The 21,329-nt window shown below is 32.5% G+C and overlaps 1 protein-coding gene across 1 annotated transcript; it reads left to right on the forward strand.

Annotated features, from left to right (window-relative positions):
- The first annotated feature begins 4,667 nt into the window (after positions 1–4,667).
- LOC145320390 (uncharacterized) lies at positions 4,668–21,130 on the forward strand. The gene is made up of 18 exons (XM_080162797.1): positions 4,668–4,764; positions 5,747–5,791; positions 6,317–6,348; positions 6,761–6,817; positions 7,131–7,220; positions 7,513–7,609; positions 8,317–8,383; positions 10,117–10,164; positions 11,127–11,231; positions 11,507–11,601; positions 13,944–13,990; positions 14,565–14,616; positions 16,093–16,157; positions 17,271–17,337; positions 17,511–17,560; positions 18,837–18,914; positions 20,196–20,330; positions 20,619–21,130. Exons 1-18 carry the CDS (start codon positions 4,669–4,671, stop codon positions 20,689–20,691), a joined length of 1,299 nt encoding a protein of 432 aa, XP_080018923.1. The 5' UTR covers position 4,668; the 3' UTR covers positions 20,692–21,130.
- The last annotated feature ends 199 nt before the right edge of the window (positions 21,131–21,329 follow it).

Consider the following 21,329-nt stretch of genomic DNA (forward strand, 5'->3'; position numbering starts at 1 on the left):
TTAATGTAACTGAATAATCGTTTCTATGGATTATTACAAATATCAGGGATCTAAAGAGATAAGACAAAGGTCAATATATTGATGTACATCCCCAATGATCATACACAAAATTACCCCTTGTGTAGATTAAAGTTAGTAGTTAAAACGTTTGAACACACAACTGTAAAACTTTGGGGACTAGTGTTATAAACAGCCCAGTTAGGAAGTTGATTGATTTTTATTGGATGGTTCCTTAAGATGAGTATCAAAACTTTTCAACCACTAATTATCATCTAAAGACAATCAATTTTGTATTATAATTTATTATTTAATGTATCAATATTGGGGATGTACATAAAATAATCAGTTATTGTTTTGTTCCTTAGATCCCTGGGAGTTAATCTATAATACAAAGTAGCTTTATGTCTGTTTGTCTGTCCGTCCGTCCCTTAAGATCTCAGTAACCACTAAACCGATTAGATTCTACTCTTCAGGGAATATATCTACTGATCCTGTGGTTGTTTAAAGCTATTTTACAAAAAAAATTCCTCTAAATTTTTTCATATTTCTATAATTAGGATCGGTCCGTCTGTACGTCTGTTACAGTTAACTCTTTTAGTTAATTTAAACAGGCTAGAATTGTCCTATCGATTTCAAACTTTTCATGCCATTTTCTACAACAGTTAGGTACGACTTAGAAAGCACAGCAACTCTATAATCGTTATCAGAAAGTCCGTACATCCATTTATAACAAGCTGATTTTTTAATTTTATGACAACAAATAATGATTTTGAATGTTAAAAATATACTATTCATCTGATTTTTTGAATACTGATTCCTAGTACAATAAGGTAATCGTGTTATAATCGAAGCATCTCTATAATAAAGTCCTAAAAACGTCAGTATGTCCTTAAACAGTAACATGTATTTAATCAGTTTTAATTACAATTTTGTATAGACATGCATTAATATTCAGTTCTGACACTTCACAATGTTCGTTTGTCCTTCCATTTTAGAGCTTCGCTTCTATTGATGTTGTCATCTTTGTTTAATTACCTCTTGGAGCAAAGCCCATAGAGGCTAGGGGCGAAGCTGCTAGTATACATATAAACAGTAAATAAGAATCAGAATATCATTATAAATATAGATATTAGCTAATAAAAATTTATGTCACTCATGCTCACATTTATAATAGATTTATTATTAAGTGAAACTTGTAGCTTGCTAAAATAAGAATCCCTATCCACCCTCTTTACACCATCCTCTCCCATTCTACTGAAATGAATTAAATGACTCCAAATTTGACACTTTGAACACTTTGATGAATAGATAGATGGATAGGTAGATGAATATATATATGGATAGATAGATGGATGAGTAAATGGATAGACAGATGGATAGACAGATGGATAGACAGATGGATAGACAGATGGATAGACAGATGAATAGACATATGGATAGACAGATGGATAGATGGATGGATAGATAGATGGATGGATAGATGGATAGTTGATGGATAGATAGATAAATAGTTAATGGATAGATAGATAGATATATAGATGGAAATATAGATGGATAGATAGATGGATCAATAGATGGATAGATAGATGGATAGACAGAAAATAGCCTAAAATCACCACAGGACCAGTAGGTATATTCCCTGAAGAGTAAAATCCGATCGGTTCAGTGGTTACAGAGATCTTAAGCTTCAGCCGGACGGACGGACGGACAGACGGACAGACATCAAGCTACTTTGTATTATAGATAATAGAATATCATAACTGAAAAATTTGTTGAAAAACTTCGTTAATAAAGGATACTGATTGAGGACATACTCAATTTTTAAGGACTTGATAAGGATGCTTCGCTTATAACATTGTATTTTGTTGTATAATCTATGAGTATTACAAAAATGAGATCATAAGATTATTATATCACATAAGAAGTTTAAAAAGTTAAAAATCAACTTGTATACAATGGACGTACGGACATATTGCTATGCTTTGTAAATCGTACCTATCCACTACAGGAATCACAATGCAATATCGATAAGACAATTCCAACATGCCTAAATTAACAAAAAAAGCTATATGTCCCAGACGGACTGACCGATCCTAATTATAGAAAAGCTTTGCCTTTACAAAGTAACAAATTAGCTTTTTAATGGATAAATGGCACGGCGTTTTTTATGTTAGTGCAGTACATCAATTTATTAGCCATATTCTTATCCCTGTAGATCTTTGTATTTCATCAGTTTTATCTTAATCAGTAATTCATAATTCCAAATATTGATCTGCACTAGTAGGTATTATTATAATCTTATGTTAGAGAAAAATGATGGCCATAATGATTTTATTCATTATACTCTTTGTTTTTTAAAGTAAAGGGGAAACAACTAAAGAAGATTGTTTTAATTTCATGGTTGACAAAGGTAAATAAAACTAAATATTCTAAAACGAACAAATATTTATGATAACCGAATGGATATATGGATGGGACAATAGAACTAAAATACAATTTCAAGTATCGCTTTGAAACCCATTAATATCATGTGGACTAGAACCTGTTTTCTGCAATACTGAAAAATTATGTATATTATATTATATCTTCAGATACAATGCGCTAAATTACTATTCTTGGATATCTTGGACTTTGCAATTTGTCTTATTTTGGCTAATGTTATAGACTTTGTGGACCAGCACACCTTAAGCCGTTGAATATTTTAATTCTCTATATGTCAGGAATTGTATGTCACTGAGGCAACTTTGATTTGTCATCAATATTAAAGTAATATATATAGAGCGATAAATAGTATATGTAACAATCACCCCTTTTCAAAGGCTTTTTACCGACTTTGGGTTGGATCTTTGATACCAGCTGAATCTTTCAACAATGTAAATACAGCTGGGTGCTGGCAAAAAAAAAAAAAAAAGCAAATTGTGAACTAATGTTAACACAAGGACGCCCAAGCTTTTTACTTTGCATGGGTGTAAAATGAGGGTTCTATATGTTCAAGATAGTAATCTAACGTATTTTTAAAAAAAATTAAGGGGTGTAAAATAAGAGGATTGAAAGTCTAATGGGGTAAACACCTCCTAACCCCTTTACTTGGACGTCTATGTATGAGCTATAATGATTTCTGCATTTTTATGTAGTTAAATTCGTTTTGCATTGTCTAAATACTGTTCATTTGTTGAAAAATATTTCAAAAAATTACCTATTGATATCATAAAACTAACAATAACCCAATTACTTAAAATAAGGACATAGTTAATTTGCCATCACCCCAAAGAGAGCTCAACCAGTTATAGAAAAATAATTGAAAACAACATAAATTCAAACAAAAAAATAAATTTGGGAAAATCTGCAATATATTAGTTCTATATTTTTCACTAGATGTCACTAAAAACTTGACAATTATGTTCTGCAAGAAAGTATTCACATCATTAGGAAAAATGTCTTGTTAATACAAAATAACTAGGTTTAAAAATGCAGTAATGTGAAACGGAAAAGATGATTAGAATATAATTTTATAGTCAGGAGCCTAGTTGTGAGAAATTGACAAAGGAAGTTTTAAAAACTTCATAAAAGTTTACACAGTAATGACAATTTTTCACAAAAATTGTCCCTTTCTGTTTCAAAAAGCAGACAAAAGCATTAAACAGCTGAATTTAGAAAGCAAAGTTTAATAAAATTCTTTCTCATCTGCAGAATTTTGGGTCCTTGCAATTAGGAAGCCTTTACACAGTCCACTCGAAGCAACAGTAAGAGAAAAAAAATTTCCCAGACATAAGGCCAACTGTTTCTAAAATGTCCCAAGGAACATATAAATTTAGTATAAAAGACTTGAAATCTTAAAACGAGGCCTTTCTGAGAAAATTAGATTTGAAAATTTCAATTGATATTTTCACCCCCTAGGAGTTACCGAATAATCATGACAAGAAAAAGAAAGATTATTTATTTAAAATTTTGAACAACTTTGCTTTTATGAAGTCTATCATAAAACCTCTTTATATATGATTTATTTAAGGCTGAATTTCCGTGACCTTAGCAAAGCAACTGATAAAAATGGCCATTAATTAACTCCCTTCAGGAGTGGTTTTATGAAGAACTTTATAAAAGCAAACTTATTCAAAATTTTAAATAAATAATCTTTGCTTTTCTTGTCATGATTATTCGGTAACTCCTAGGGGGTGAAAATTGAACTTGAAATTTTCAAATCTAATTTTCTCAAAACGGCCTCATTTTAAGATTTTCGTTTTTCCACTAAATTTATATGTTCATTGGGACATTTTATAAACAGTTGGCCTTATGTCTAGGAAATTTTTTTTCTCTTACTGTCGCTTCGAGTGGACTGTGTTTAGTAATCTGTTTATACATCTATATTATAAATCTATTCCTAAATAAAAGAAAAGAGCTATCCGTTACAGACTCACAGTCGGACGGACATACCTAATTATAGAATAGTTTTGCTTTTAAAGATATTGGTGGAAAAAAAGGAGTGAAGTTTAATTAATTTTTAGAGAACTCTCCCTGTCTAAATAGTCAAATTTTCATAGTTTTTGATTATTTTTTGTGCTTTAAAGCTATGTCCCCCTCTCCCTCTAAAAGGTAATGTGGGCGAAACAGCTAGTTAGTATAAATCTTATATGTATTTGTTAATTTCATTGTTTTATCTTTTCAGTGACAATGTTATATATAAAATGTCGAGTTTTTGCAATGTATTTGTGCTTGATTGGACCTTCTTTGTCAAAAATAGACTGGGGTGATTATATTCAGCTTGAGGTATGTTTACATTTTATAGTATGGTTTCAAATCCGATTAATATCCGCTGGATTAGAACTGGTTCTCAGCTATACTAAAAAACCATGCATATTTCCACGAATGTTAATATGACATTCATAAAATAATTTTTTTTGCCCCTCTGGGCTTACAAAACTGGTTTTAATCTTAATGATATAATGCGCACAGTAACTGTATTTTTAAAAGTGAAACTTTTCTATAATTAGGTTTGGTCCGTCTGTACGTTCGTAACAGTAAGTACTTTTTGTAAATTAAGACAAAAAAATTTAATGATATAATTATCCTTCTCATCTGATTATAACAAGGCACAATGTTATAAGCGGTCATATATCTATAACCAAATGTAAGTATGTCCTTGAACAGTATCCTGTATTTAAGCAGTTTTGCAACAAATTTACTTAAATTTTGTTTAGACTTACACATTTATATTTTGCTTATTCAGTTACTCACACTTTACAATTGTTAATTTTTGTTTGATTTACCGTTTCAGAGTTCGCTTTTGACATCATTGTTTTTATGGATCTACTGCAGTTCACAGTAAAATGTTCATGGTAACGAATATCTCCAAAAATCTATGAACTTTAAAGTTTGCTAACAGCTAAACGGCTGAACGTACATATCATGCTCGCACACCATTTTAAGCGGAATGATAAGGCATACAAATAATCTGGAATAGTCATTAATCAAAAATGCACAGTTATCTCGCAGTGTACATGAATGCGCGAAAAAGACTTATTTTACGCGTTTTTTCTTCAGTAAAGCTTTCAATGTGCATCATTGGATCTTGGCTATTCCAGATTATTTGTAGGCCTACTAATGATGCTTAACACGATGTGCGGGCATGACATGTACATTCAGCCGTTTGGCAACTAACAGCCTTTAAAATTCATAGATTTTTGGAGATATTTGTTACTAGGAATATTTTACCATAAACTGCAGTAGATCCGTTTTTATTATGTTTTAGGATGGCAGTAAATTAGAAGCAATAATAGAAGAAGATCTTAGTAAAGTAAGAATCTATAATACAAAGTAGAATGATGTCTGTCCGTCCGTCTGTCTGTCCCTTAAGGTCTCTGTAACCACTGTACCGATCGGATTCTACTCTTCAGGGAATATACGTACTGGTCCTGTGGTGGTTTTTTGGCTATTTTCTTGGGGGGTGGGACACCCCCAACCCCCCCGCCCCCCCAAAAAAAAATCCCACCACCATTTTTTTTATTATTATAAATTGTGGTGGAGTTGGGGCAAAAAGCCCCTAGAGACTAGGGGCGAAGTCGCTAGTACAATTATAAAAGAGAAAATAATGATACAAAATTTGGTTTTTGAAAGAGCGGAAGGGGGGGGGAGGGTATCAGTATTTCTTTTTTTACTTTATGTCAGGTTAGGCTAGTATCACACAGGGTTAGGACACCTGCAGGAGTTAGGTGAAATGACAAAATGCCCCCTCTTATTTTCAATTTATTTAAAAATTAGAGGAGTATTGTCTTGATAATTTTAATTAATGAAAAATGTACATAATATTATATATTTTTAGGTTGATTTTTCAAACCTTCCCATTAAATTTGAGTAAGTATCTTCATTTCATGAAAATAGCTTGAAATAGAAGCTTTTTATAGCCCCCTTAAAAAATAACGTCATACTGGCCTACCCGTGATCAATTAAACTGTATGTATATTGTACACTGGCCTGCCATTGGTGATTTAGACTGTGTATTGGCCCATTATTGGTAATTTGATTTGATGAAATAGATTAAACCCTTCATAGTACTGAAATATAAAATTAAAGTAGCCTAAAACAATAATTATCAATATGAATCTTCCCTAAACAATGCAAGAGAACGCAAATGTAGTTATCAAAATCATATGTTACAGACAAAATTAAAATATTACATAATATTGGATGAGATTAACGCACTGTATATTTATGCCAACATTAAATTTCCATTGCAGTTGTTCATTAATTTTTCTTGTTACTTTAGAGATGTAGAAGTAGATGCAGAGTGTGAAGACAGAAAATTTAAAGTCACTGGTTATAGGTAATTTCTATCCAACTAACGGCTGTGGGGGGATTTAAGGACGAACCTTAAAAAGAAAAGGAGAGAGTTGGAGTAGTTTACAACCTTAATTTTTTGTGGTAATAGAGAATTTTTTTCTCAGTCATATTTTTTTTTTAAATTTGCAAATTTTTATCAGATTTTTTTTTTTTTTTTAGAATAATTATCTATTGTTAGTATAATAGACTGCTTTCCTCGGATATAAAAAAAGAAAAAGATTTAAACCAGGTTTTTCCTTTCTTTTCCAAAAGAAATTTTCTGTGGAATGATCTTGCTAACTGACAGTTTTATGCAGGTATATAACCAAGGACCGAAAAGGTGAACAAGTTGAAATAATTCTGACACAGAAGGCAATTATTTTCGACACTGATGGAGTTGCTTTATCGTAAGTTTTTTTATCTTTAAAATTGAGGTTTAAATCAGGGATGGAAGGGACACTGGGCTGTAAAAAAAAACCGATGGCATATCTAAATACTATGGATCATTTTACATCTACTAATCATTAAAAGCACCGACTAGCTGTTTTAATAAAAGTTAAGACAACTTTTTTGCGTATAATTTATAATTTGCATATTTAGTTCTGACACTCGAAAAAGATTTAATGTTCATCTCTCCATACCGTTTCAGAGCCTCGTTTTTATAAATGTTGTCATCCTTGTTATTCTTTCAATTTCTAGTGGAAGATCTGGAGGAAAACCAGATGAACATATAATCTATCACAAACATTTCAACTGTCATAATCAAGATGATCCAATATTAGTTAACCATATAAAGGTAGGTTTATGTCAATGCCCCAGTCACAGTTTTTTTTGCTAAGGGGCGTGGGTCAAAGGAGTAATTTCCACCCTCATGGTTTTTTAAGTTACATTAGCTCCCCCCACAACATAACAAATTTACTTATAACAACTTTAATGAGTTGTTATGTGGTAAGCCGAACGTTTCAGCTCACAGGGTTGCGAGTTCGAGTCCAACGAGCCTTAGCCTTGAATTATTCTACCAAAACAAACTAGCAGGATTTAGTCATACAGAAATTATATATTTAACTGAATAATATTTACAATGAATGTTTACTATATATATACAACAGATTATAACAATGGTTAGGTTTGAAGGGGGTGTGGGACACAAGGGCTTAGCCCACGGCGGTAGACAGGCTGCGGGGGCAGCTGTGGTAAAAGGGGAGGCAGCGCCTCCCGGTTGTATAATTGCGTGAGGGGCGCATGATAGCTGCGTGTTTGTGCCCCTCCCCATATTTAGGCAGGCCAGTTTGACCGCTGGATAGCGGGGTCACCGTCGGTCATGAGATAAATGGTGATATAATGGGATTAGTGCAGAGGGCTTGTTATGATAAGTCACAGCGTAGCAATTCTGTAAACTGCCCGTCCGTCTGGTTGTCGTATTACCACAGTTACACCCCCCCCCCTTCATTAACTTTTAGATATCATGTGAAAAAAAAGGGTTGACAATTTTCAACTGTTTAGGAACAAATGCTGATATCTCCAAATGGTGAAGATTTAAAGTTGTCACACCCAATAGAGGACAATATTGGTAAGATCTATATTTATATTAGATTATTTTCTATAATCTATTATACAAAGTAGCTTGATGTCTGTCCATCTCTCTGTCCGTCCGTACCTTAAGATCTTGGTAACCACTAAACTGATCGGATTCTACTCTTCAGGGTATATACCTATTGGTCCTGTGGTGGTTCTAAGCTTTTTTCTTGGGAGATGGGACACCCCCAACCCCCTAAAAAAGAAAATCCCCCCCCCCCCAAAAAAAAAAACAATTTTGCTACCCATAAAATATTTTTTTTATATTTTTTTAAAATTACCTCATGGGGCAAAGCCCCTAGAGGCTCGGGGCGAAGCCACTAGTCCTTGAGCGGGTTCTTCTTAACAGGGTATCTTCTCATAGGTCCTGGGAAGGTTTAAAAATATTTTGAGGGAGGGTACCACCACCCTCCTAAGAGAAATCACAACAATTATTTAAAAATAATTGAGAGACTTTAACGCAACATAAATAGGTATCGTAGAGACTTGAAGAAAAAAAACATTTAAATGCCAATATTGTTATATAATTACATTTGGATATAGGTCTACAATTTCAAAGTGCTCTAATATTTGTTAAAAGCGAAGCTTTTCTTTAATTAGAGTCATGTTTATTTTTTTTCAACAACAAATTATTATGTGTAAAAATTATCCAATTAATCTGATTTTTGGAACACTGAATTCTAAGACAAAGTACAATGCTATAAGCGAAGCATCAAGTCCTATAAACATAAGTATGTTTTTAATCATTATCCTGTATTTGAGCAGTTTTCAACAAATCTACTTCGACATTTATATATTTATGTTCTGTTTTTCAGTTCTGACACTCTACAAGTGTTAATGTTTGTTCGTTCTACTGTTTCAGAGCTTCGCTTCTATGTATGTTGTCATCCTTGTTGATAATAAAAAACATGTAACTGCAAATACTTATATGATTATGAATTACATTTAGAGAGCTATTGGTTTCTTACTCTCTATGTTTAACAAAAAAAGTAAAGTTTCTAAATCATATAAATAAATATAGCATATAAGGTTCTGTCACTCAAACTTGATTCTTGATCATCTAGCCCCTCTTCTCTTACTTTCAATTTATTTCTTATCTAGCCCCAGCGGAGGTCTTAACACTGCGGGTCCCACTCAATTCTTATGTGTTACTATCCAGGGAGGAAGGGAGGGGACAATGGATCAAATATTGATATTTTAGGGTCTCAAACCTTGGGTACCAGCTAAAGGTGTTCGTGAAGTATTTAGACTGAATTTGGAGACTTTAGGTACTAGCGCACAATTGCCGCGGAATTTGTTATGAATCTAGCAGACAAAAATAAAAAACAAACAATGAACACAATTTCTAGCAGACTAAAAATTTATATAGTATAAAATTATTTCAGCTGGTTCTAACAAATATTTTTTTTCAATAAATGTCATTTCATGTCTAGAAACTGTACTGATGTACTGGTAACCTAATTTATAAGTAGATGTTTTTTTTTCTTAGAACTCTTTCTCATTTACAGTTTTTTAATTTAGATAACCATAAACACTTTACAATTTTCTTCAAATTTTCTGGATAAATCTGGTTCTCATGGCCTTTCAGCGAAAACCCTTAATTGAATTAATTGCCCATTGTCCCCTCCCTTCCTCCCTGGTTACTATCTCTGCGTATTTTTCTAAACTTTACCTAACCTAAACTGCCACTAAATGTACATAATCTTACAATTACAAAAATAATTTTAGATGGTGAAGTTGGTCAACCACTTGATGTTGATAGAATTGTGTTTGGAGGTAAATATCTTTTTAGTAGCGAAGCTACTCTATAATTAACTTTGTCCGTCACTTTGTCCGTCAGTCCGTCAGTCTGTCAGTCCGTCAGTCTGTCAGTCCGTCAGTCCGTCAGTAATGCTATGGGGGAAACATGATTTTCACGGCTCTCCTTCAAGGTACTTTTTAGTGAAGATTCCTATGATATAAGCCCATCTAAACTATACATTGTTGTGTCTATCTGTCTGTTATTTGGGGTGCTAGATCGATTCCTAGATTTTCAAGTTTTCGTGATTTTCTCAATTCCTTTTCAAGATAGAGGGCTGAAATTTTCAGGAATTAATCAATTTTAGATTCTACTTTTTTGTACTAAGTTTTGTTAAGATTTGTCTTTCAATTGGTGTGCTAGATTGATTCCCAGATATTTAGGCACCACGGGGCTAAAAAAACTAGTTTTAATCTTATAATTGTACATTCTATATCCGAGGAAAGCCGTTTATAATACGATAAGAGAAATAACTATTCTCGTATACATTCGAATCCGGTGGATAGGAACCGGTTCTCATCCATACAAAAAAAACTATGCCTAGCATCGTATTTTATCCAGCTTTCTACGAATATAGAAATGTACAATTATAAGATTAAAACCAGTTTTTTTAGCCGGCGCCTTCGGCACCTCGGGGCTAAAAAAACTAGTTTTAATCTCATAATTGTACTTTCTATATCCGCGGAAAGCCGTTTATAATACGATGCGAGAAATAACTATTCCACTATTGGTTCCGCTGGATTAGAACCGGTTGTAATCCATACTGAAAAATCATGTATATTATTGTATTATAGACAATTTTTTACATAAACAATAAAAAAAAAATTATTACCAGTTTTGTTGGCGCTAGAATTCGGCCCCTTGGGTCTAACAAAACTGGAATTATTCGCGGAAAGCTTTCTATGATATGATGCGAGAAATAACAATTATGATTTTGCAGGAGAATTGAAGAACGGATTTTTCCTGGAGGCCGGCGCTTTTGATGGAGAATATAACTCTGATTCCCTGTATTTTGAAATGAATCATGGATGGACTGGTCTCTTAGGTTGGTTTTTATGTTGTATCTAACGATTTTTTCACTTTATTTTAACACAGTCAGAAATTGATGGTCGGATGTTGTTCAATTTCAAATCCATTTAAATCATGCCATTTGTATATTAAAGTATTGAACCTTATTCATGTTTCCCCCTCCATTCCATTTTTTTCTTGTTGTCATTAAAAATAGAATATACTAAAACCATCTTAGGACCTCTAAAGAGAGAACAAAACAAAAAGCCCTAGTGATTTATAAAATAGGAATAATAAAGTTTATATGTTTAGTTGAGCCTCATCCTTATGCTACGAGTGAAATCAAGGCCCGCAATAGAAATGCTACGGTCATTCAAACATGTCTTTCTACAGAAACAAAACCACAGGTATTAATGCAATTGATCTAGTGTAGTTCATGGTAAAATGTTCCTGGAAACGACTATCTACAAAAATCGGTGAGCTTTAAAGGAATCCTGCAAGAAATACACATCTTTAACTGCTGAAAGACTGCCACGAGTACACCCCATACCCAAAAAACTCGGCCTTCTGATGGCATTCTCACACTTCAGTACTCTCAGTACATTGCAAATACAGTGTGTTTTTTTTATGAGAACTTTTTTGAAAGCAATTTTACCCCACTTTTAGTTATCAGAATTTAATGATTAATGACTTATTTTCTTTGTTTTTTAAGGCAATGAATAGAACAACAAAAAAAAATATTTCTGTTTTATTTTAAAAGTACAGTAAAATCTAAATTTCAAAACTTAGGTGTCAACATATAAAAATGGTTTTAGCGCATTTTTCTGAAAAAAATGGATTTTCTGTAGTAGACTTTGGGGGGCCAGTACTCCCTCCCTGGTTGAGATATGACCTTCAAACTTTGATATGTTCTAGTACATGTCCCTAATAGTATCTGTACACATTTTTAGCTCTATATCTCAACTTTGAAGTGTTTAGCAGCCATTCTTGCAAAAGGTTGATTATTTGAGCATAAGAAAAATGCGCTAAAACCATTTTTAGATGTTGACACCTAAGTTTTGAATTTTAGATTTTACTGTACTTTTTAAATAAAAACTGAAATATTTTTTTGTTGTTCTATTAATTGCCTTAAATCGAAGAAAATAAGCCATTAATCATTAAATTCTGATAACTATAAGTGGGGTAAAATTGCTTTCAAAAAAGTTCTCATAAAAAAACACACTGTAAAACTGAATTTTTTTGAATGATTTTTAATATAAAGAAGGGTGTTTTTATTGTAAAAATGTTATCAGTTACTGGCATCCTAAGTTTCTGCCAAAAATAAACTTTCTAGGCGACATATTTCAATAATGAAATTTGTATTATTAGCAATGAAAAACTTTCAAAATTTTCATTGTACTAAAAATATTATTTTGAAATGTCTATAACTTTTTTGTTATTGAAGCTGGAGGGTTCAAATTTTGGGTATTGGGTCTACTCGTGGCAGTCTTTCAGTAGTTAAAGTGGTATAAAGTGGTATATTTCTTGCAGGGTTGCTTCAAGGCTGCTAGCAGTCAAAAGTCTGAACCTAGTACAAATTTTAACCAACACAAGAAGTCCTACAGAAATATATTATATGTATATACAGGGTGGGGCAAATAAGACCGGACAAATTCTAACTTCTAAACAAATGAACATAAAATCGTCAATTTTAAAGATTTTATTGAATTTTAAAAACTGGCAAGCAAAATAGGTATATGACTATTAGATTATTTAATAAAATCGCCGCCAGCCTTAATCACCGTCTCTACCCGCCTCCTCAACCGCCGACAGGTCCAGGTAAAAATGTACCTGTCCAAGCTGGCGTAGTTCTCCTTAATAGTGGCAATGAGGGAGGTCTTTTTGGTATGAGCACGTCTATTGGTGCATGCTTCAAAGTAGCCCCAGGCCCAAAAGTCCATTGAATTAAGATCGGGCTGCTGGGAGGCCACATTTCCTTAGGAACGTGAGTAACTTCAGGATCCAAATTCGCCCAACTTTCAAGCTACCCTTATACACGGAGGCTCTTATTTGGACCACAGATGAGCTAGAACGACGTTCTTTACCTTTTTGGAATTGGCATGAAGTTTTAGCTAGGGTTGTCAGCACAACCAATAGTCTAAAATGAGTTTTAAAGTTCAATATGGGTCCCTGAAGTCAAGAACCGAGAAATTTTCACGAATTTTCATGGTTATTGGCGTTTTTTACATCTCAAAATCTGCCCCGTTCCACTTTGTTGGAGTACTACGGCCAAGCCATTTCAGATAGAGAGCTCTAGTCTTTTCTACTGTCTTACTTATGTATCTAACAGTATCCCCAGCAAGTTGCATAACTCTACCTCACCTACAGATGGGCTGAGGTGAGATGTAGTGGGCCCTAGTCGAGAATCAAAATTTAACCACCGGCGCATTTGGAATCTGCCTTGTTGAACATATGCGCGGCTAGCTCGTTGTACATGTCCATCTTCGTCAAAAGATTTTTTGTGCTAAAAGATCATTGCCTAAGCTTTTTATAGTGTGGTTAAACGTCCTGATTTGTCAAGTAGTTTCGGCGCTATAGCCGTTTAAAGTTTGTCCGGTCTTATTTGCCCCACCCTGTATATACAGCCAAAATATTCAGCAACACTCAGTTGTCATGTGGCGCACATAAACGCGCAAAAAAGACTTTTTTACGCCTGTTTTCTTAAGCCAAGCTTTACTTGTGCATGTTTAATCATGTTTAAATGTTTTAGGTTGTAAACTTTGATCTGGGTGGAAGTGTGAGGAACAAAACACATAGGTATAATTCTTTTATAAAAGTAATATGATCTTTGTCTGTCTATCTGGACCAAAGTTTCTCTGTAACCGCTGAACTGATTTTGTTCTCCTTTACAGTGTAGCTTCTGATAGGTCTTGTGAAGGTTTATAACTTCTTTTTTTGAGTGTACAACCACCAACTCAATAGAAATCGCACCTAAGCAAAATGACCCCTCAAAATCTTTTTTTACCTTTTCTTTTTAAACCTTCCCCCCCCCCCCCCCCTAGTACCCAGTATAAAACTTTCATTGGAATTTTACTGTAGAAATGGGATTTTTTCAGATGTTATTGGATATAAACGGCTGAATTTTGACATGAAGATTCTGCTGACCAATGAATATCCACTCATTTTGTTCAATTTTAGTTTTACCTCATTAAATTATCTTATATTTATAAGTTTTGCTACCTACGATTATTGATATTCTTTTTTAAATTAGAAAAATATCAAATTTAATCTTAGTGCATTTTTTATGAAAATAGCAATAAATTTTATTTTACACTTTAATATCTATTTGAATTTCAATTAGATTTACTGATTATGATATTTTTCCATGTAGAGAATCAATGATGGGAATTACTTTGAATCCAATTGATGACAATTATGTAAAGGTTAGTGTCTGTTATCACTCACGCAACCCCTCCTAGATTGTGTCAGAATAGTCATTTCTCATATTCATTCGAAACCGATTAATATCCGGTGGTTTAATACCGGCCACACTACAAAACTATGTCTCGCATCATATTATATTTTCTACAAATGTAAAAATGTACAATCATGAGATTGCCTTCTGTATGTTGGGGCTAAAAAACTGGTTTTAATCTTAAAATGTACATTTACATCCGCGGAAGCTGTTTATAATACGATGCAAGAAATAACTTTTCGTTGGTATTATAAGATTAAAACCACTTTTGTTAACCCTGAGGAGCCGCAGATAGGGGATAATAAAACTCATATTAAAGGAAGCATGCAAGAAATGCCACGCTTTAACTGCTGAAAGACTGCCACAAGTAGACCAAATACCCCAAATTTGAGGCCTTCAGCTTCTATAACAAAAAAGTTCTAGGCATTTTAAAATGACATTTTATGTACAATGGAAATTTTGAAAGAATTGCAATGCTCATGTTGAAAACTTTAAAATTAAACTACGTGGCCTAGAAACAAAATTATAAGCTTATTTTTGTCATAAATTTAGGTTTCCAGTAACTAATTATATTTTTACAATAAAAATACCCATTTTTATAGTCAAAATCATTAAAAAAAAAAGTTTTACTTGCGTTGTACCGAATGTACTGTAGCCAATCAGAAGGCTGAATCAGCTAAGCAACCAATCACAGCTAAGCTTGTATAAGTTTACCCCTTTGTTTCCGCTATGATTTTCGTTTAAAAATGCAATTTAAATCGAATTTTTTTCAAAGATTTTGACTATGAAATGTGGTGTTTTTATTGTAAAAATGTAATCAGTTACAGGCAATCTAAGTTTCTGACAAAGATAAGGTTATAATTTTATGTCTAGGCAACGTAATTTAATATTGTTTTTTCTTTTATGAGCATTGGAAATCTTTCAAAAATTCCATTGTACATAAAATGCTATTTTGAAATGCCTAGTACATTTTTGTTATTGAAGCTGAAGGCTTATAATTTAGGGTATTGGGTCTTCTTGTGGCAGTCTTTCAGCAGTTAAAGCGTGTTATTTCTTGCAGGCGTCCTTTAATTTTATAATTGTCTGTAAAAAAATTTTCAAAATGGCTGGGAACCGGTTCCAATAAAGCAGATATTAATCTGTTTTGAAGTTATACTGGAATAAAGATTATTGAGTATATAGTTTGTGTCATAGATATTAAATAGCCTACATTTATACATCTTTTATTCTTTGGGACCTTTTTTATGTCATAGTCTTAACTAGCCTATACTTGTAAAGTTTTTTCTATTGTATCTTTTGAAATATGATAAGGGTTATTTGCACCTTTATTTAAAACTTTTGTACTTTTCTACCCTATTTATGTTATATTTGGAAACCTACCATACTTAAATTGATAATTAATACATAAATATAAATTCTTTAAATTTATTTATAATTATTTTAGATGCAGTGTATGCCTCTTTACTCAATTCTTATGGCCATGGGTAACCCAACTGTTCATCACTTCAGGTAAAAATTTTAAATAGATATTCCCTATAAGTTAGAAATGGTTTTAGTTTGAATTGGAATATATATTACTAGCAGCTACACCCCTATTATCTAGGGACTAGATTTTTATAGAGATAAGATGTGTGCAAAAAAATAGTCTAATACCATCCCCCTGCTTATATCTAAAATTTAATAGCGTGAAACCATCCCATGGCTTATGAAACCTTTCCTAAAATCTGTTTTGTAGTTCTTAAAAATCTTAAGCTTTAGACAAAAAAAAATAGGGTTATAGTTAAGAAACTAGTGTTAATGCATTATAAAAACATTATTTTAGACCAACATATAAATTAAAAGATCATTGAGACAAAATAATATTTAATTTTCTTTTTAATCTGTCTTCAAATACATTGTCAAATCATATACATTGAAAAAACATGTTTTTGGGGTATACTTGGTGGAAAACTGCAAAATATTTAAATGCCCAATGAAGAAAATAAGATATTGATTATTAATTTCTGCCAACGGTAGGTTGGGTAAATTAGGTAATACTTTTGAACAAAGAAAAAAAAATGTATATTTAGTTATACACATTTTTAAAAGCGAAGCTTTTCTATATTTAGGGTCAGTCCGTCCGTACGTCCGTCCCAGACAGATATCTTTTTTCGTTAATTTAGGCAAGTTAGAATTGTCCTATCGATTTCAAACTTTGAATGGTGATTCCTGTAGTAAATAGGAATGATTTATAAAGCGTAGGAACTATGTAATCATTACTAGAATGTCCGTAAGTCCAATTTAAACATATTTATATGTGCTCCAATTATCCGTTTGATCTGGTATACTGATTCCTGGGACAACAAAGTACAATATTATAGGCAAAGCAACTCTATAATCAAGTCCTAAAAATGTAAGTATGTCCATAAACATTATACTATTTCAAGCAATTTTTTAACAAATTTACTTACAATTTTGATTCGATTCTTATACATTTATATTCTGATTATTCAGTTCTGACACTATACAAGTATTAATGTCCGTTTGTCCTACTGTTTCAGTGCTTTGCTTTTATGGATATTGTCATCCTTTTAAAGATATGTGTTAACAAACAAAATTGCAAAGGGATTCTTTTTTTTTCAGCTTGGACGTTGAAGGTGCCGAATTTGCTATCCTAAGAACTATTCCTTGGGACAAGGTTGACATACAGGTGAATACAGCTACTAATATCTTTTTTGTTGGCCTGAAGGCAATAATTTTTCATTTTACTCTCTGCGGATAACTGTTTAGAAAATGATACGATATGTGTATGTAAATAAGTCTAAAATCAGTTTTGATTTAGTGGAAATTAATTCTTTCAATGCAATAATTAATCAATTTTAGACGCTGAGTATTGAAACCCATCTTTTAAACAGAATTTTTCCAGGAACAAGGTATATTTTACATTTTTAATAAAGTTCTTTCAAAGAGCTGAAAGTCAGTTCCTCTGAATAATAAAAATGACTGCATAGTCCGTCTGCATTGATAGCTTTTTCAAAGGGGTAGTTTTACGAAATGCATTTGAACTTAATTTATTGAACCGCATATTTTTTGCTAGTTAATGGGTTAAACTATATTTATATGGCATATATTTGAAAGAATTTCAATTTTCTACCACGTAGTTTTGAAAATATCAAGACTAGAAAATTGTCTTTTTGTGATATATGCAATTTAAAAAGACAATTTTCAAGTCTTGATATTTTAAAAACTACATGATAGAAAATTGAAATTCTTTCAAATATATGCCTTATAAATGTAGTTTAACCAATTAACCAGGAAAAAATATGCGGTTCACTAAGTTAAGTTCAAATGCATTTAGTGAAACTACCCCTTTAAACCTAATCAGCTTGTGTTTAATAATAAAGTTTCTTATTGATAACAATTAACCCATTAGTGCCGAGCGCCACTTTTATGGGCCAATCGAGCTAAAAGTCTCAGGGAAGCTTTATAATGGTAAAAACGGAATTCCAATTTTTTTGTTTTGCTCTAGTGGCGTGCACAGGAAAGTTGCAAAAAAACCCGGTTCGGCCTGGCCATAAATACCAACCAGGCATTATTTGGGCGGTTTCCGCCGGCATTAAAACCCGGTTTTGTAGTAAAAACCCGGTTATTTCGGCCGTTTCGGGTAAAAAAGCCCGTTTGTCGAAGTTTTTAAACCCAACATACACAAAAAAAGGGTGTAAAAAAACGATAAAAAAATCATATAAAAAATAATAATTTGAATAAAACGAATTAACAAATAGATGTACTTGTCAATAAACATTAGATTTCACGAAAAAAATCAGCGACTTTACTATAAAAACAAAAAAGTTAGAAGGGTATTTTGAATTTTCATGATTTTCAAATTTTGTTGATCTATACCGGCAAACGAAAGTAAGCTAAACTGCCTGTTTCAGGGGGAAATGAAAGCTAGGGTAGTAGAGGGGGGATTCATACTGAGAATGATGCAATTATGAAGCCGGAAACCGTTTTTTTTTTCATTTTTCGGAACCGGGTTTTAATACCCGGTTCGTCACTAATGGGTTAATAAAAACCTAGAAAAGAGATGGGGTATAGGGTATATCCTGACGTCAATAGAATATGTAGGCCAAAAGCGTTTACATTTATCCCCATTTTGCACTATAGACAGCTACCGGTTTGTGGTTTTTAATATGATGAAAAACTTTGTAGGGAGGAGCTGATACAGTTTATGGATGAAGTTGGTTATGAAATCCTACCCTGGGCGCACACAACTACAAATGAGCTCAGGTCATTTATTTTTCTTGTGGCGGCGCTATTGGCTGATACAAAATTGGGACATAGTCCCTGACTGGAGGAGAAAGTTACTATGCCCCCAATTAATTATTTTACTTTAATGTAACCCTTATTGCATTTTGACCTTAAAGGACGCCTGAAAGAAATACCACGCTTTAACTGATGAAAGATTGCCACAAGTAGACACTATACCCCAAATTTAAAGCCTTCAGCTTCAATTACAAAAAAGTTCTAGGCATTTCAAAATAGCATTTTATGTACAATGCAAATTTTGAAAGATTTCTAATGCTCATAAAAGAAAAAAGAATATTAAATTACGTCACCTAGACACAAAATCATAACCTTATCTTTGTCAGAAACTTAGATTGCCGGTAACTGATAACATTTTTACATTAAAAACATCAGATTTCATAGTTAAAATCTATGGAAAAAAAATTTGATTTAAATTGCATTTTTAAATGAAAATCATAGTGGAAACAAAGGAGGAAACCAATACAAGCTCAGCTGTGACTGGTTGCTTAGCTGATTTATCCTTCTGATTGGCTACAGTACTCTCAGTACAATGCAAGTTAAATTTAATTTTTTTTAATGCTTTTGACTATAAAATGGGTATTTTTATTGTAAAAATATAATTAGTTACTGGCAATCTAAATTTATGAAAAAGATAAGCTTATAATTTTGTTTCTAGGCCACATAGTTTAATTTCAAAATTTCTAACATTAACATTGAAATTCTTTCAAAATTTTCATTGTACATAAAAGGTCATTTTAAAATGCCTAATAATTTTTTGTTATAGAAGCTGAAGGCTCAAATTTGGGGTATTGGGTCTACTTGTGGCAGGGTTTCAGCAGTTAAAGCATGGTATTTCTTGCAGGCTTCCTTTAATATCATTTATTGAACTTTATTGTCTGTTAGTATCTGTGTTGATGGCGTTCCTGCAGCAAGCACGTCTGTTTGGAGCATAACTTTTTAGTGGCATTTCATTATATGAACATATGAATATTAGATCCCATCTCTTTACCCTAAATTTAAGAAAATAGTAGCTGGACAAAGGGTCTCAAAAATCAGCCATGTTACGCCATAAAAATGAGAGAAAAGTTGGAAAGAAAACCTCTAAAAAAGAGATGGATATTGATAATTCCTTATTTTTATTACGTCACAAGGCTGATTTTTTGTGAAACTTTGTCCAGCTATAAAAATACAATCAATCACGGTTTCAAAGTTTAAAAAAACACAAATAACCAACTGCAAATTCACCTAGTTAATTTCTTATAGAACTTTTATGTCCACAACTGATGATCTGTTTGTGAGAAAGGATATTCCCTTGAAGATGACCAAGGAGGAGAAGGAGAAGCTTTACTCCGAGGAGAACAGATCATATCCAGATAAACCACATTCAGAATTTAATAGGTAAGTCTAGTATCAGTTATATCACCCTATTTGTAGATTAAAAGTAATGATTGAAAAGTTTGAATCAACATTTCAAGATCCAATGAAAGTACCCAAAGTTTTAAGCAAATAGATGAGATCATTTTTTTTTAAAGTTTGGGTACCATAAAAAAAGGCCAATATCACCAATCCCTCTGAGCGCATTTCACACAAGATATTTCTTCGATCTCAATTTTTTAGTTAAGATTGTATATCTGCAGAGCTCCTCCTCTATACCTCTGTCAGTTTAATGTTTTTTATTATTTGCAGGAGAGACCCAGAGTATACCTACAACAGGGAAGAGTATAGACAAAGCAAACTTAACAAGAAAGATGAGCTATAAAAATTATTTCTTAAGTGTGTCTTTCCATATGTATATTGTGATAATCAAATTCCAAGAATCTCATTTTCAGTATGGCTTTGAAACAAATTGATATTCGCTGGATTAGAATTGATCCTCAGGCAAACTGAAAAATTATGTATTGCACCATGTTGTAGACACTTTTCCACAAATAGTAAAATAAAAATCATAAAATCGAGAGCCCCAAGGGGCTAACAAAACTAGGTTTAATCTTATAATATTTAATTTAAATAATTTTGCGGAAAGCTGTCTATAAAATGATGCAATAAATGATTATTAAATTTTCATTTTGAAGTAAAAATTTGAATTATTATCATACTTTGTTTTATTTTTTAGAAAAATATAATGATATATGATCATATTTATACCCGTTTAAAATTATATTTGTACACTCTTAGTATATAAATACTCATGTTCATTATTTTGTTATTTGCATCTTTTGAATCACCTGAATTTTATAACATGGCAGTTAATAGAGAGTCGGGAGCAATGTTGTGTGCAGATCTTGGTGGAAGTAGCGAAAAATCCATATAGGAATTGGATAGTTGAAGTGGAGAAAGGTTTTGTGTGAACAGTAGTTGAACACGAGTCAGACGGTTCTAATCCTAAGTTGAAGTATG

Source organism: Acartia tonsa, chromosome 5 (genome assembly GCF_053477335.1).
Source record: "Acartia tonsa isolate MP-2025a chromosome 5, ASM5347733v1, whole genome shotgun sequence".
NCBI classification, from domain to species: Eukaryota; Metazoa; Arthropoda; class Copepoda; order Calanoida; family Acartiidae; genus Acartia; species Acartia tonsa.